Source organism: Eschscholzia californica, unplaced genomic scaffold, assembly GCF_041429995.1.
Source record: "Eschscholzia californica isolate CP2 unplaced genomic scaffold, dmEscCali1.0.p SCAF_6, whole genome shotgun sequence".
NCBI classification, from domain to species: Eukaryota; Viridiplantae; Streptophyta; class Magnoliopsida; order Ranunculales; family Papaveraceae; genus Eschscholzia; species Eschscholzia californica.
The window spans coordinates 38,959,924-38,972,730 of NW_028238483.1; the positions used below are offsets into that span (position 1 = coordinate 38,959,924).

General features: G+C 32.6%; 1 protein-coding gene across 1 annotated transcript; it reads right to left on the reverse strand.

Annotated features, from left to right (window-relative positions):
• Nucleotides 1-637: 637 nt before the first annotated feature.
• On the reverse strand, nt 638-3,913 carry LOC147534643 (aluminum-activated malate transporter 10-like). The gene is made up of 5 exons (XM_086647525.1): nt 2,836-3,913; nt 2,357-2,497; nt 1,978-2,250; nt 1,725-1,849; nt 638-1,597 (listed from the first exon to the last, which is right to left on the reverse strand). The coding sequence occupies exons 1-5, from the start codon at nt 3,173-3,175 to the stop codon at nt 935-937; spliced, it is 1,542 nt and encodes a 513-aa protein (XP_086503651.1). The 5' UTR covers nt 3,176-3,913; the 3' UTR covers nt 638-934.
• Between the last annotated feature and the right edge of the window lie 8,894 nt (nt 3,914-12,807).

Sequence of the window (12,807 nt, forward strand, 5' to 3'; positions counted from 1 at the left end):
GAGACTCAATCACTAAAGTCTACACTGTCATAAAGGAGTATTTAGAATTTCTCTAATATTGAACACTAAGTCTAAAATGACGTGGGAGTAGTTATTTTATAAAGATTTTCAAAGCATCTTCATCAAAAAAAAAAAAAAAGATTTTCAAAGCACACTCAAAAAATATAGGAAGCGTAAAAATTGAGATATACATCCAAAAAATAGAAATACTACTTTGCCAACAAATAAGAAAATAGAGAACACTATTTGGCACCACAAAAAGTGGCTCCATGACTGGAACAAGAGTTGTTGATGTCATACAAAAAATTGGCCTTCTGTTATTACTTCAAGTATCTTTTGGCGAACCAAGTAGCATTGTTGTATGAATATAATGCTTTTTCTTTCAATAATACTAAAAAAAACGGTTCAATCTATGACGTTCAACAAAGGTGAATTCAGCTTGACTCGGTCTCGCGATTATTTTCTATCTTCTATCCCTGTTTGTCAACGTTCTTGTTGTAGTTGCTAAAACAAATCGCCCCAACACGAGTATGAAAAATGTTGTGTGCCAATAGCATCTTAACCTTCACACTTTTATTAACAAATTTCATAAAGAGCTACTAGCTCTCTTGACTATCTTTAAAGTGGTAATATCATGGGTGCCAATAGTACGATTCCTGAAATATTTGGAACCGAAACCAATTACTATACTCATTAGAACTGATTCCAACATAACAGAACCAATTCCAAATCATTGGTTATACATGAAAACCCTAAAAAACATGCATGGCTCCTTATTTAACAACTAGGTAAAATAAGAGCATATATAAACTTCTACTTGACTTAATTTACACCTTTACAGAAATATTTGATTCTTATTTCTAGATAAAGAAGTCATTTCTTGATTTGGTGATAATTAATTTTGAAGTTTAGCCAAGTTAATATCATTTTAAACTCAGACCATTTGAAGGGCCTTCATAGTTTCTTGTTCTTGATCATCAAGATTATTAGGGTTATTAGCTGCAGTTTGATTATTTTGTTTAATCTTCTCTTCACTTGCAGGCTTAAAATCAGCCAAGTTTGATAACTCTTCAACCTCGTCGACGAGTTTTTCGATCCTTGTAGCAATTTCGATCAATAACGAAGACAAAGTAACAACCGGAAGAACCTCCATTAATGGTATGATTATCGTCGATGTCGGAAAATCTCTTGTTTCAGTCTCATGATCATCTTCTTGAGCTTCAATAAGTGTTAATGGAGGATTGATTATTTGGGTAGGAAGAGATTTCAAAGTATTATGAAGATCTTCAACTGCACTATTCATTTCTCCTACTGAAAAATCTATATTTGAAGATCTTGTCATTGTTTTTATGACAATACCAAGTTCTTTCAAAACCCTAGAAGATTGAGAACTTAGTTTCATGCAGATACTATTGAAGTTCTTCTTTATGAACTCATGGTTATCATTTTCATGTGATGATGATGAATTAATACAACCATTAAGAGCTTCAATGCAATAAGCACAGCTTCTCATCATTATTCCAATCTTAAGGTATTGTTGCCATGGATGTCGAAAACTGAAATTTCCATGAGCAGGTTCCCATCTTGCAAAGTTTGCCTATACAAAAAGAACATACACCCATACTTCTTGATCAGTTTAAAATAAGAAAATTAGGTCAAAAAAAATGTAAATACTGTAATTTTTTTTTAAAGTTTATCATTAATTATATCATGTACTTAATTACCAACGATTCTTCGGTGGCTTTCGAATTTAGAACACATTTGTACCCCAATAACTTTTTCGAGCGATCTTTTTCATTTTGATTGATTTTATTTGTGTTGTCATCTGCGAAGTATTCAACTACTGTTCCTGTTACATCAATTAAGTTGGAATAATTGAAGTTAGAATTTATCGTGAAATTACATAAATAATTATTATATACAAAGATGTGTCTATATATACATATATAGTTATATTGCTTTCGTAAATAAACGTACCATCTAGGGAATCAGCGAGTTTATCCATATTACGAATGATAAGTTGATGAAGATCCTTGCCGGCCCATACAGGGCTAATCAGCATGCTTACCATCAAACACAAGGCCGTTCCAATGGCAATGGTGGATAATCTTGTATGAGCCAATTCAATTAACTTATCAACACGATAACTCGATACTGAAACCAAGCTAAACGTGAGGATAAATATCATAAGACCATAATCAAACCGAGCTTTAACTTTTGGAATAAACCTCCAAAATGTCACCACAATAGCTGTTAAATAAAAACAAAATTAACAATGCAAGTTAGTGTGACTCCTTTGATAAATTCATAACGAAAAATATTTAATTCGATATTTATGAAGATTTTTTTTTAGTACCTAATAAGCATACGGATGCACCGAGAATTATGGGTTCAAATTTTTCTCCTGATTTATCAGCAACCCAATGAACACCAATAGCCAGAACTCCGGCGACAGAAGTCCCTACTATTCTATTTATACATTTATAAAGTGTTGAACCTGTAATCTCAAAAAGAAGAAGATATTAGGTTTGGTTAACTACAAATTTAACTTAAACTTAATATGCATAAAAGCATACATCTTTTTTCTTTTCTTTTTTGTTGAACCTTATATCTATTTTTTTTTCCTTGTTCAATTAACTTTATACTTCTAAATTATAAATGAGACATGACTTAATGAGGTTGAGGTCCACTGTCCGGTCATGTGAATATCCGCTTGTATCTTCGACAACTGAGTCCGACTCAAATATATTAATATGAGATGAAGCTCATTAGATTGTGATGTGAGTATATATAATTTTGTTTCGAAAAAGATAACGAAGAATTGTGGGTACTTACCAACAGTGTATTCAAATACAACAACAACCGTCATAATTGCCCACATAGCATTCCCACCAACACCATCATACAAAGGCCTCATATAGTAAAAAAGTGAGACTAGAGTTAGAGCCAACCCTACTTTGAAACAATGAATGAACTTCCTAGGATCATCAACCCCTAAATTCCAAGCGTTTTCACAAAACTTCCTAACCTTGCCCACTAACCCGGAAACAAAACCTAATAAACCCGACCCGACTCTTCGAAATAGCCCGGTCTCCGGAGCTAACATCTCCGACGATCCACCTACTATTTTTACACGCCATTCCAACCCACTAGATGATTTGTTATTGTTCTCCATCTTCACCACTAACAACTGTAATGCAAGAAGGATATTGGACGGCTGAAACAAAACCCACAACCTTGACGAGCTAATGCTTCCGGGTATGGGTATGTACCCAATATGGTTGTTGCTCCGGGAACGATTTGGAAAACACTTGTTTGAGACCAAAATGCCATGCAAGGTAAAGGGTTAACCTTATGAGTTTAATGCATTATAATTAGGAGTACATGAGCTTATATATAGAGAGAGAGGGAAGAGAGATAGAGAGACATGACCCATCAAAGTGCTTAAAATATTTAATAGCCAAAGAGTGCATGGAGTGGAATTTTATTAAGTCATTTGGGTTATAATAAGACCTAGGGCATTTAGGTTGACAAGATTGTTTTTCATAGTTTATCATGTTTCTAATAGAAAATGTGGTAAAATTAATTAATATAGAAACCCAAGGAACAATAAGGACCATTCTTTCTTAGTTGTATCCTCTTGGTTTCAGAGTCATATTACATAAAATAATTCTTTCCTTTTTGCCTTTTCCTTATATGCATATATGCTAATGGAATATTAGTTTGAGAAGAAATTTAGACCACTCCATAAGAGAGTTGCTAGCCCTTTTCTCTTTCTTTAACCACACACATAATTTACGACGATCAAAACCTTATCAATTGTTCCCTTAAAAAAGGAAAACATCTCGATTGTTACTTATATTTTCAGTGTATTCCTCAACCAAGCATATTTTGTTTTTCGAGATGATTTTGTGAGTTCCCTAAAAGGACTCAAACTCTTTCTTAACATAGGCAAGCCCCAACCCCTAAGGTGGGAATCCACGTCAGTACTTCGACGATTTTAAATTTAAGTACACGTAACTAAACTAAGGAAAGTAAAGAACAACACATTGGAACTATATATGCGTCACTTTCTTATAGCTAGGTATAATTGTACAATCTTGTACTATAAGTTCAAGCCACATTTTGACTAATCAAATCCCTAAACCTGATTTGTTGTTGTTAATATATAGTTCCTTAAGTATTTTTGGGACTAAACAACTAAGATGTTAATATCTGCAATAAGTAACAGCTGTGCTTGTAAAGTATTTGTAATCGAAACGTTAGATTAAAACAGTGTAAAAGAAATAGTTGTCGTAATCCAAATAACAACTGTTTTTTTAGTTATGACACAACTTCACCTTTCTTTCTCTAACACATACTTTGGATTAACCTTTAAAGTTTATTATATTGTAAATCTTTTTTAGGTAAATCTCATGATAGATCAACAATTATCGTACGGAATTCTTCTTACATGTTTTTATTAATTATATAAGCATATATAATCAGATAAAAGTTTATTTGGTTTTCCCAACCATCCAAAAAAAACTATTTTATTCGCACAGTTAATCACTTCTATTTATTATTTAGGACAAAGCAAATAGAGGAAAAATAGACTTCCTCCTTGATCGAAAGTCAAAGAAGATTTGAGAGAGAAATCCAAATTGACGGTCGAGGTTAATGGGTCAATTGTTTTTAGATTTGCAAGAAAAATCTCCACTAGTGATCTGAATTTCTCTCCAGCTTAATGGGTCAATTTTTTAAGAAGTAACGGGGCCGAATCCCAATGTGAATTAAGAATTAGTTGTTGTAGAATTATTATATTATTATTATTATTATTACAGTATTATTTGTTAATCAAAACTAATTTTTTTTTTTAAAACCATGAAAACTGTAAGTTATTTTAGCTTTGATTATTCAATATCTTACGATATTTTTGTTTTTTTTTTTTTTTTTTTTTTGTTGAAAAACGATATTTTTGTTAGTTTAGTTGTGTGTTGTGAGCACACATTCCACTACTTGTCAAATCGAAAGACAAGCACGTACACCCAAGATAATGTGACCTAAAAACGAAATCCATATGTCATTCCATTAGAGTTTAGGGTATTATAAATAAGTATATATTCTCTTCTCATCTCATTTTCTAATGGCTAATTGTGGGTTATCTTTTGACTCCCTCTTGGATAAGAAAGGTTGGTAACACCACAAACATGGGGGATAAGCACTAAACCATGATTAAGATTTTTTGTTTGATTATGCATTAATTGTTCCGATCCTTTTTTATTGTAGTAGACAATAAATAAATTGAAAAGTTCAAAACATCATTTATTTTGGTCATTAGATTTTTCACTGTCCACCTAAATAATTCTCATAAATACTAGCACGATAAGTTATATAGTATTAGGAATGAAAAGAAAAATATTAGAAAACAAGAAAATCTAAGTAGATTCTAGGTAGAAATTTTACGTAGATGTGATTCAGTGAATTTTCTACACAGAGTCTGCCTAATTTTTCTTGTTCTCTATCATTACTCATTTTGTTTTTAATTATTTGCTCATTTGCTCATCTATATAGATATAGAAGTTATTTGAGGATGTCTCGTTGGCAAGCATAGTTCTTTGTGAACTTATGAACTCTTTCGACAAAAGAATAGAACTGAGGAGCATGTTTTTTTTGGAATTGGAATCCATGAGTCATTTAATGCGAATGCCATTGATATATCATGATTATAATGGAGTATGTAATACATCATGAATTTGGATGACCAGTATACTTTCAATTAAGACATTTTGGGCTCTAATTGCAATATAAAGACCCTTTAGAGTCATCCTAAGGAGGCCTGAAAGCCCATCTATTCTTAAATCTACTTTATTTATTGTCTTAATAACATATGATAAACCTTGATGATAAACTATTTCTACTGAGACTCAATTCCAAGACCTCATAGGTTTCAGAGGGAGCGTCCAACCACTTTACCAAAAGGTGGTGGACACGGGAGCACGTTGGGATGCCAATATGTGTATTGGTGCAAAAATCACCTAAACGAATGGAGAGGCTATTGATATTATAGTAGTAGTGGTTCATGTTCTTTGCGGGCACCTAAAAGCACCCAAAAAAAATTGTTGTTAGTGACCCCAAACATTTATTGGCATCCGGGCACAGATCGAGGACCCTCCGACCAAAGCAAGGCTTCTGATTTGGATCAGTCCGAGCTCTTGCTTTGGGTTTCGGACTGTTCATTCTGAAGCTTTACTTAAGGTCTCAGACTGGTCCGAGATCAGTCTGTTAGTAAGATTCCTATGGGCATTTTAGTGGTGGTTTTGGATCAATATTTTTACTCTCTCTAACTCCTCATCATAGATCAAGGTTGGTTTGGAATCAAAGTTTTTCCTATGACGGTTTTACTCTCTCTCTCTCTCTCTTTCTAAAATAAAGTTCTTTATCTCTCTAACTCTCCATTGTTAATCGATGATGACGGGTTTGGTAACAAGATTGTTTCCATGATAAGGTGTTGAGGATGATTCAAAGAAGGAGAAAAGATGAAGAAGAAAGGGAAGAAAAAGGAGAATAAGAAGAAATTATGGTTGAGCGGACTGGGTGTCTCCATAGTAGGGAGTAGGGACCCAGTTCGTACTCAGACACCCGATGGGAATAACAATTCCGCCAGGTGCGTTTAGCCGTCCCCTATTTTCTTTTGTCCATCTAATCTCACAAGTCTCTCGCATTGAAGTTCTTTGAGCTTAATAGGGTCTCTTGTGTGGTAAGATGAAGCACATTACTATTGATCCACCCTTGATACTCATAGTTTTGTGAAAATGATCTTAGAAACCAAATGACTATGAATTGAGAAATTCTTTATGGGAGTATTTTCATCACTTATAGTTTGACTAATGGGTTTCCCTCTTACATTGATTAGGTAATTTGTACTTACCATTTTAAGTTATTCAAATTTTATAAATAAAAATACGTAATTTTGAAAGTATTACAGTTTTTAGTTTTTGAGCCAACCTTACTTATATTCTATTAATCTTTTATTGAGAAATTAGATTTGCATTTTGTTACATTAAAAAATTCTCAGAACTATTGTCTTAATTAATTAAATACCACACCATGTGGTAGTATGATTATGTTACATCATAAATTGCACCAAATGCAAGACCTAATTATTTTTTAGACTTATGGTTAGTGCAATCTTGTAAGTGGGAGGGCCATTAAGTGATTCAAGCAAGACATGAGTAAATATCACTTTAGCTTTTGAAAATGACATCCATTTTGGGTGCTCCTTTTAATGCTTACAATAGCTAACCTATAAAGAGTAGTACAGATTAAATCGCTTTTGTCCTATGCTGAGGTATAAGGTTAGGTAAGCAAGTAGGATTTGTGAAAAGTTAAGAAAGTCTAACCAAGATGGTGACTAATTAATAAATATCATAAAGGCAAAGCAATCCATCTAATGATACCTACTTGAGGTATTAATCCCAAAAATCACTTGCAATCTAAGGAGCTGATTAGGTTAGCAACAAGACGGGTCGTACTGTATCTGGGTCACTGTGAAATATCTTGCTAGCTAGACTGAACCGATGGGCCGTGATGGTTTACCTGCTCCTAGTCACGTCGAGCAAGTCTTGTTGGCCCACCCCCGAAGTTTGGTTTAAATTGGCATTAACTGCAATTAAACGTACAAATTTCACTTGACTTTACATTAACTCACAAGTTCTTATTAGTTTTAAGAACTTATATATAGACTAAGAGAAAAGATTGATCGGTTACATCGGCAATGTTCTATTTCTCTAAAAAAAAGTTCTCCTTTCATCCAATTTGGTTCTCTCATATTCTTTCTTTTATTCAATTTGGTTCTCTCGTGTCTTCCTTAGTTACCGTTTAGTTAATACTTGAAATTCCAAATTACTAATCATGTAGGAGTATATGCTTTCTTGCTTGCTCTGCACTAAGAGAATATCTTGAAAAATCTGGTTCATGTATTAGACATTAAGATTTTAAAATTTTCAATATAATTTTGAAAACAATAATATCTTATTAGGTCATGCTTTAAGAAAATTAATCTCTAAATTTTCACCATTTTAGTGATGAAGTGGAGCATTAAATTAAAGAGTTATCATTTTTGTTTTAATTTGCAGGGTGATAATTAAAATAGTTGGCTTATAGTGGTGTCTCCTTCAAAGGTAAACCACTTATCTTAGAAAGTAAAAGGGAGTCTCACAAGTTCAAGGCTTTGAAAACCTAACTCACCTATCACAAAAAAAAGCTAAACTCTCTACCACCACTAATTATTTTATGTCATAATCAAATACTTAGCTTAATTAATCAAATTTGATTTACTTGTCGGTAGTCTAAAATTAATCGATTGAAAGCTGACTATAGCTTTAAAAACACTTGAGAACTTGCTACAAAAGTAGGATATTAGGAAGAAGAAGAAGAGTACCTCACATGGGTGCAATATATTCCGTACATTTGGCACGACAAAGTACATCTAGAAAAGTAATGGCAAGTACAGTTTTACTAAACTAATGCTTCTTTATGATGTGGCCAATAAGTTATCTATGTAGAATAATAGACTCTTCTAGTAAGATGTTTCTCTTTTTTTCCTTTGAAAACTTAGGTACTTAATCGATACGAAGAATAGTCAGAATGGTGCTAACGATAGAGACACTTTTTTATAATATGTACATGGATGTTGTTACTCAAATAATGTAGAGAGCCTTCATTAGCACTTTATATGAGTAATTCTTGTCATTAACGATTTCCTTTCAAAATTAGATGGCGATCTCAACTTCTATGGTAGTTTAAGTTTGAACGATAATTCTATTAATTATAGTCAAATTACTCGTGTAGTTTTAGACATGGTTATCTCTTTTGAGGAAAAAAAAAGTGTAGGAGGTACAAATTTTAGGTTAGTGTAAAACCCAAAAAATAAGTGTTTAATTCTTTAACTCTCAAAGTACAAAGAGAGAAATTTTTCGTACATAAAAGTAAACCAAAAAGATGGGCCTGGGTCTGTTTTAGTATCTATGCTAACAAGAGTAGGCTTAAACGGAAAGGGAACTTTTACATACACTCGCCATTTTTACCTGTCACACTCACATTTGAGTTGACTTGGTCAATTTATCTTGACCAATTCAAATTTCACTCACACTCACCATTAAGTCAATATTGGTCAAATGGAAAGGAATTCTTTCATTCACCACATGTTCCACACCCACTACTCCACCACTTAAAGTTTTTATGTTCAAACACATCTAAAAATCAAACAATTATCTTCCTGCAAGATTATATTCAAATTACTGAAGATTTTTATTTGTCCTCTAATGGTGAATCGGCTATAGGCACCTGTAATCACTATGACAAAGGAGTGTGGACTTCGTAACTTGTTAATTTTAAGAAGTCTAGGCTTTGTTCAGTTGAATAGTCACCCGTTTCATTTGAATGTCCATATGGGCCCAAGTTTAACTTATCGAATTAGGGTCAAAGTTCAAGTTATATCTCAAACCATTAAATAAACCATATCAATGATAAGGAAAACTAATAAAAGAAAATCTACTTCTACACTCTTTTGGCTACGTCATTGTTTAAGTGGCAAATAACACAATGGAGTGTAAAAATGATTACTTATATGAGCTCAAATAAATAACATCTTTTGTTCTATTATTTTTGTACAGTTTCTTCCCACATCTCAATCTTAATATTTATTTTCTTTTTCTTCAATGAAGATCATTTCATAAATTTGAAAGAACAATATATGTATATATAGAGAGAGATAGTGCATGATGGCTATAATAAAATTGAAGTGACCTCCCACACCAACTACATGAGAAGATCATGCACAAACGGTCTCATAAATGAAACTAACTTGATTCTTGTAATCAAAATTTAATGAATTCAAAGGCCTACTTCGAAACCAATCTAGCTTCTCTGCAAAATTAGGCTACGGTCTCTTTTTGGTCATGTGTTTTGAATCTCAAGGAGTTCGTTCAACTCAGGCAAAACTCATATATATATTAGAATAGTCAGATAATTATAAAAAGGAAGACTTGAAAATATACAAACTATTGATATTATCATAGATTTTTTTTTATTCCAAGTTGATATGTTCATTCTTTTAACGAAAAAAAAAAGTTGATATGTTCATAAATAGGCCTACAAATATCTGTAGGTCATAGAGTAACTAAAAGCATATAAAATTGTAAGTCGGTCAATTTTATCAAAAGATTGCAAGTTCCAATCAAGACATTTTTTCTTTAATGGTTCAAATCTCCTTTTTATGAAAGAAAGATACTGGGAGCTCATCTTGGAATAATTCTTGGAATAATTCTTAGTGTTCAGATTTTATACCATGTCAAAGGAGTCACGACCCTTCATTTTTTTTAAAGTTGATCTACATGATTTAGGCTGCGGTTTTGGAGAATAAAGAAAATTTTCCGGAGAATAAGTTCTCGAGGGAATTCAGATTTTTTTGAAAGTTCTCCGGAGAACAAATTTTTATGAGGAATACAGAATACATTTTTCTGAAAGTTCTTCTCCATCTCATCTGTTCTCTCTGTCACTTCATCTTCTCGCTACCTCATCATCTTTTCCGGCGAAGGTCGCCGACCGATCAATTTTTCGACCGACGACCTTCAAACATAAAAAAAAAATTTAATTTTTTTTCTCTCTCCTCTCTCTCTAGAACAGATCTAGAGAGAGAGGAGAAGATATGTTCGTGATGAACACGAACAGACCAGGTCTGTTCGTGAAACCTCTTTCTTTTGTTCTAGAGAGAGAGGCAAAAGAAAGGAAAAAAATTTGAGAGAGAGAGATGAGAGAGAAAATAATTTATTTTTTTAATGTTTGAAGGTTGTCGGCCGGAAAATTGCCCGGTCGGCGACCTTCTCCGGAGAAGATGATGAGATGGCGTGAAGATGAGATGGTAGAGAGAGGTGATGAGATGGAGGAGCCCTTTTTTATAACATCTTCTAAAATTTGTTTTATTTTGAACTCCCAAAATTAGAAGCCCCTTAGCAATAAAAAGAAACATAAAAGTCAATCTTATTTGACTAGTTTTACGAAAAGTCTTTATTTCCCGGAAAATTTTATTTATTCTCCGAAGCCGCGGATATGATTTATGGTCGTTCAAACCATAGAAAAAAATTACTTTTATGGCGAAAGAAGAACTACCACGAAACTTTAAAGTCGTAATAAAGTTGATCCATGTGTACATATATGATTGTGTTTGTGTGGTCGTTCTTTACCGTTTCGAAGTAAAGAAGAGATCGGCAAGAATAAGATGATTTTTTTGTTAGACCAAATGATAAGCAAGCCAATATTCCAAAGGAATGATTCTTTCAGAGTACGAAATGTACCAAAAAAAAGTTAATGTTTTGTGCTCGAAGTCTCTAAAGAGTTTTGAGAAGACAGGCAGTCTATTAACTCTTGAGAATAAGAACCTATACGAATTTTAAGAGAGATACAGAGAGAGAGATATCTAAATACTTCATTGATCCTTCATCAAAAAAAAAAAATACTTCATTGAGGACCACGACTACGTTAATCATAAGATCTTCTGATTTGCCATGCCTATGTTAGGCATCTACTTTTATTAGTCTAAAGTTTTCTACTTGGAAGTCTATTTTATATTCTAATTTAAAGTGGTTTGAGCCACTTGAATGATCCAATGTTTTTTTTTTACATGCTACACTAATGTTTGTCTATTTTTTTACTTATTTTAAATATTATTTTAATACGAAGAATAGTCAGAATAACCCTAATGATAGAGACACTTCGCTTTAAAATATGTGCAGGGATGTTCTTACTCTAAAGAGAGCCTTCATTAGCAATTTATACGAGTAATTCTTATCATTAATGATTTCCGTTCAAAATTAGATGGTGATGTCAACTTCTACTGGTAGTTTAAGTTGGAACGATAATTCTATTGTAGTCAAATTACTTGTGCAGTTTTAAACATGGTAATCTCTTTACAAAATGTATATCTCTTTACAAAATGTATAGGAGATACAAATTTTAGGTTACTTTAAAACTCGAAAGATACGTCATCATACTTAATTTTTAAGTTTTTAAAGTAACAAATAATAGAAAATTTGGTGGTCAATATATGGACAACTAAATTTCTTAGGTGGACAAAAAGTAATTGGGTGTAGGTAAATTAAATTGGAGACAACCAAAACCAAAGATCTAACAATAAATACAACTTTTAATCCTACTTCTTCGTCTTCATCTACTTCTTCATCTTCATCGCCATAGTTCATGAAGGATAGACGAATTGCTTCAAGGATAAAATGGGTTTCGTGTTGTTGCTTCCCGTGTTAGGGTTTGTCTGATTATATTTAGTTCAACTCTCATAGACATAGTGGAATCCCAAATTTTGATTTTTAACTCAATCTACCCAATAGTCTAGAAGAACGGATTTTTCAATTCAATATCTTCTTCTTCAATGAACTATTCTAAGAATTAAATTGTTTTTTTTTTTTTTTTTTTGTTGAAACTAAGAATTAAATTGTTAGTCTTCCTCTTCAATGAACTATTCTAAGAATTGAATTTTAAGTCTTCTTCTTCAATGAACCTAATTCAAGGAAACCCAAAAAAAATTTGGTACCACAACCCCTTTTCTTTCTAAACCATTGAAGAAGTTTGAAATTTTCTCTTATCAAAGTATGAAATTTTCTCTTATCAATGTATCTAAACAAAACAGGTACCGTATTCTCTAGTAGGAATCAATGCAAGGAAAAATTTCTTAAAAAGAGAAGCTATTCAAGTAGACAAATTGAAATTCACAAAAATTCATCCCCCTTTAGACACTTCAAAATAAAATCATCC

Excerpts from the sequence above, each read along its gene's own strand:
- LOC147534643 (XM_086647525.1), bottom strand. The coding sequence starts at position 3,175 with ATGGAGAACAATAACAAATCATCTAGTGGGTTGGAATGGCGTGTAAAA. Across the intron at positions 2,498-2,835 it reads TGTATTTGAATACACTGTTG|GTTCAACACTTTATAAATGT; the intron begins GTAAGTACCCAC and ends TTGAGATTACAG. Across the intron at positions 2,251-2,356 it reads TGCATCCGTATGCTTATTAG|CTATTGTGGTGACATTTTGG; the intron begins GTACTAAAAAAA and ends TTTATTTAACAG.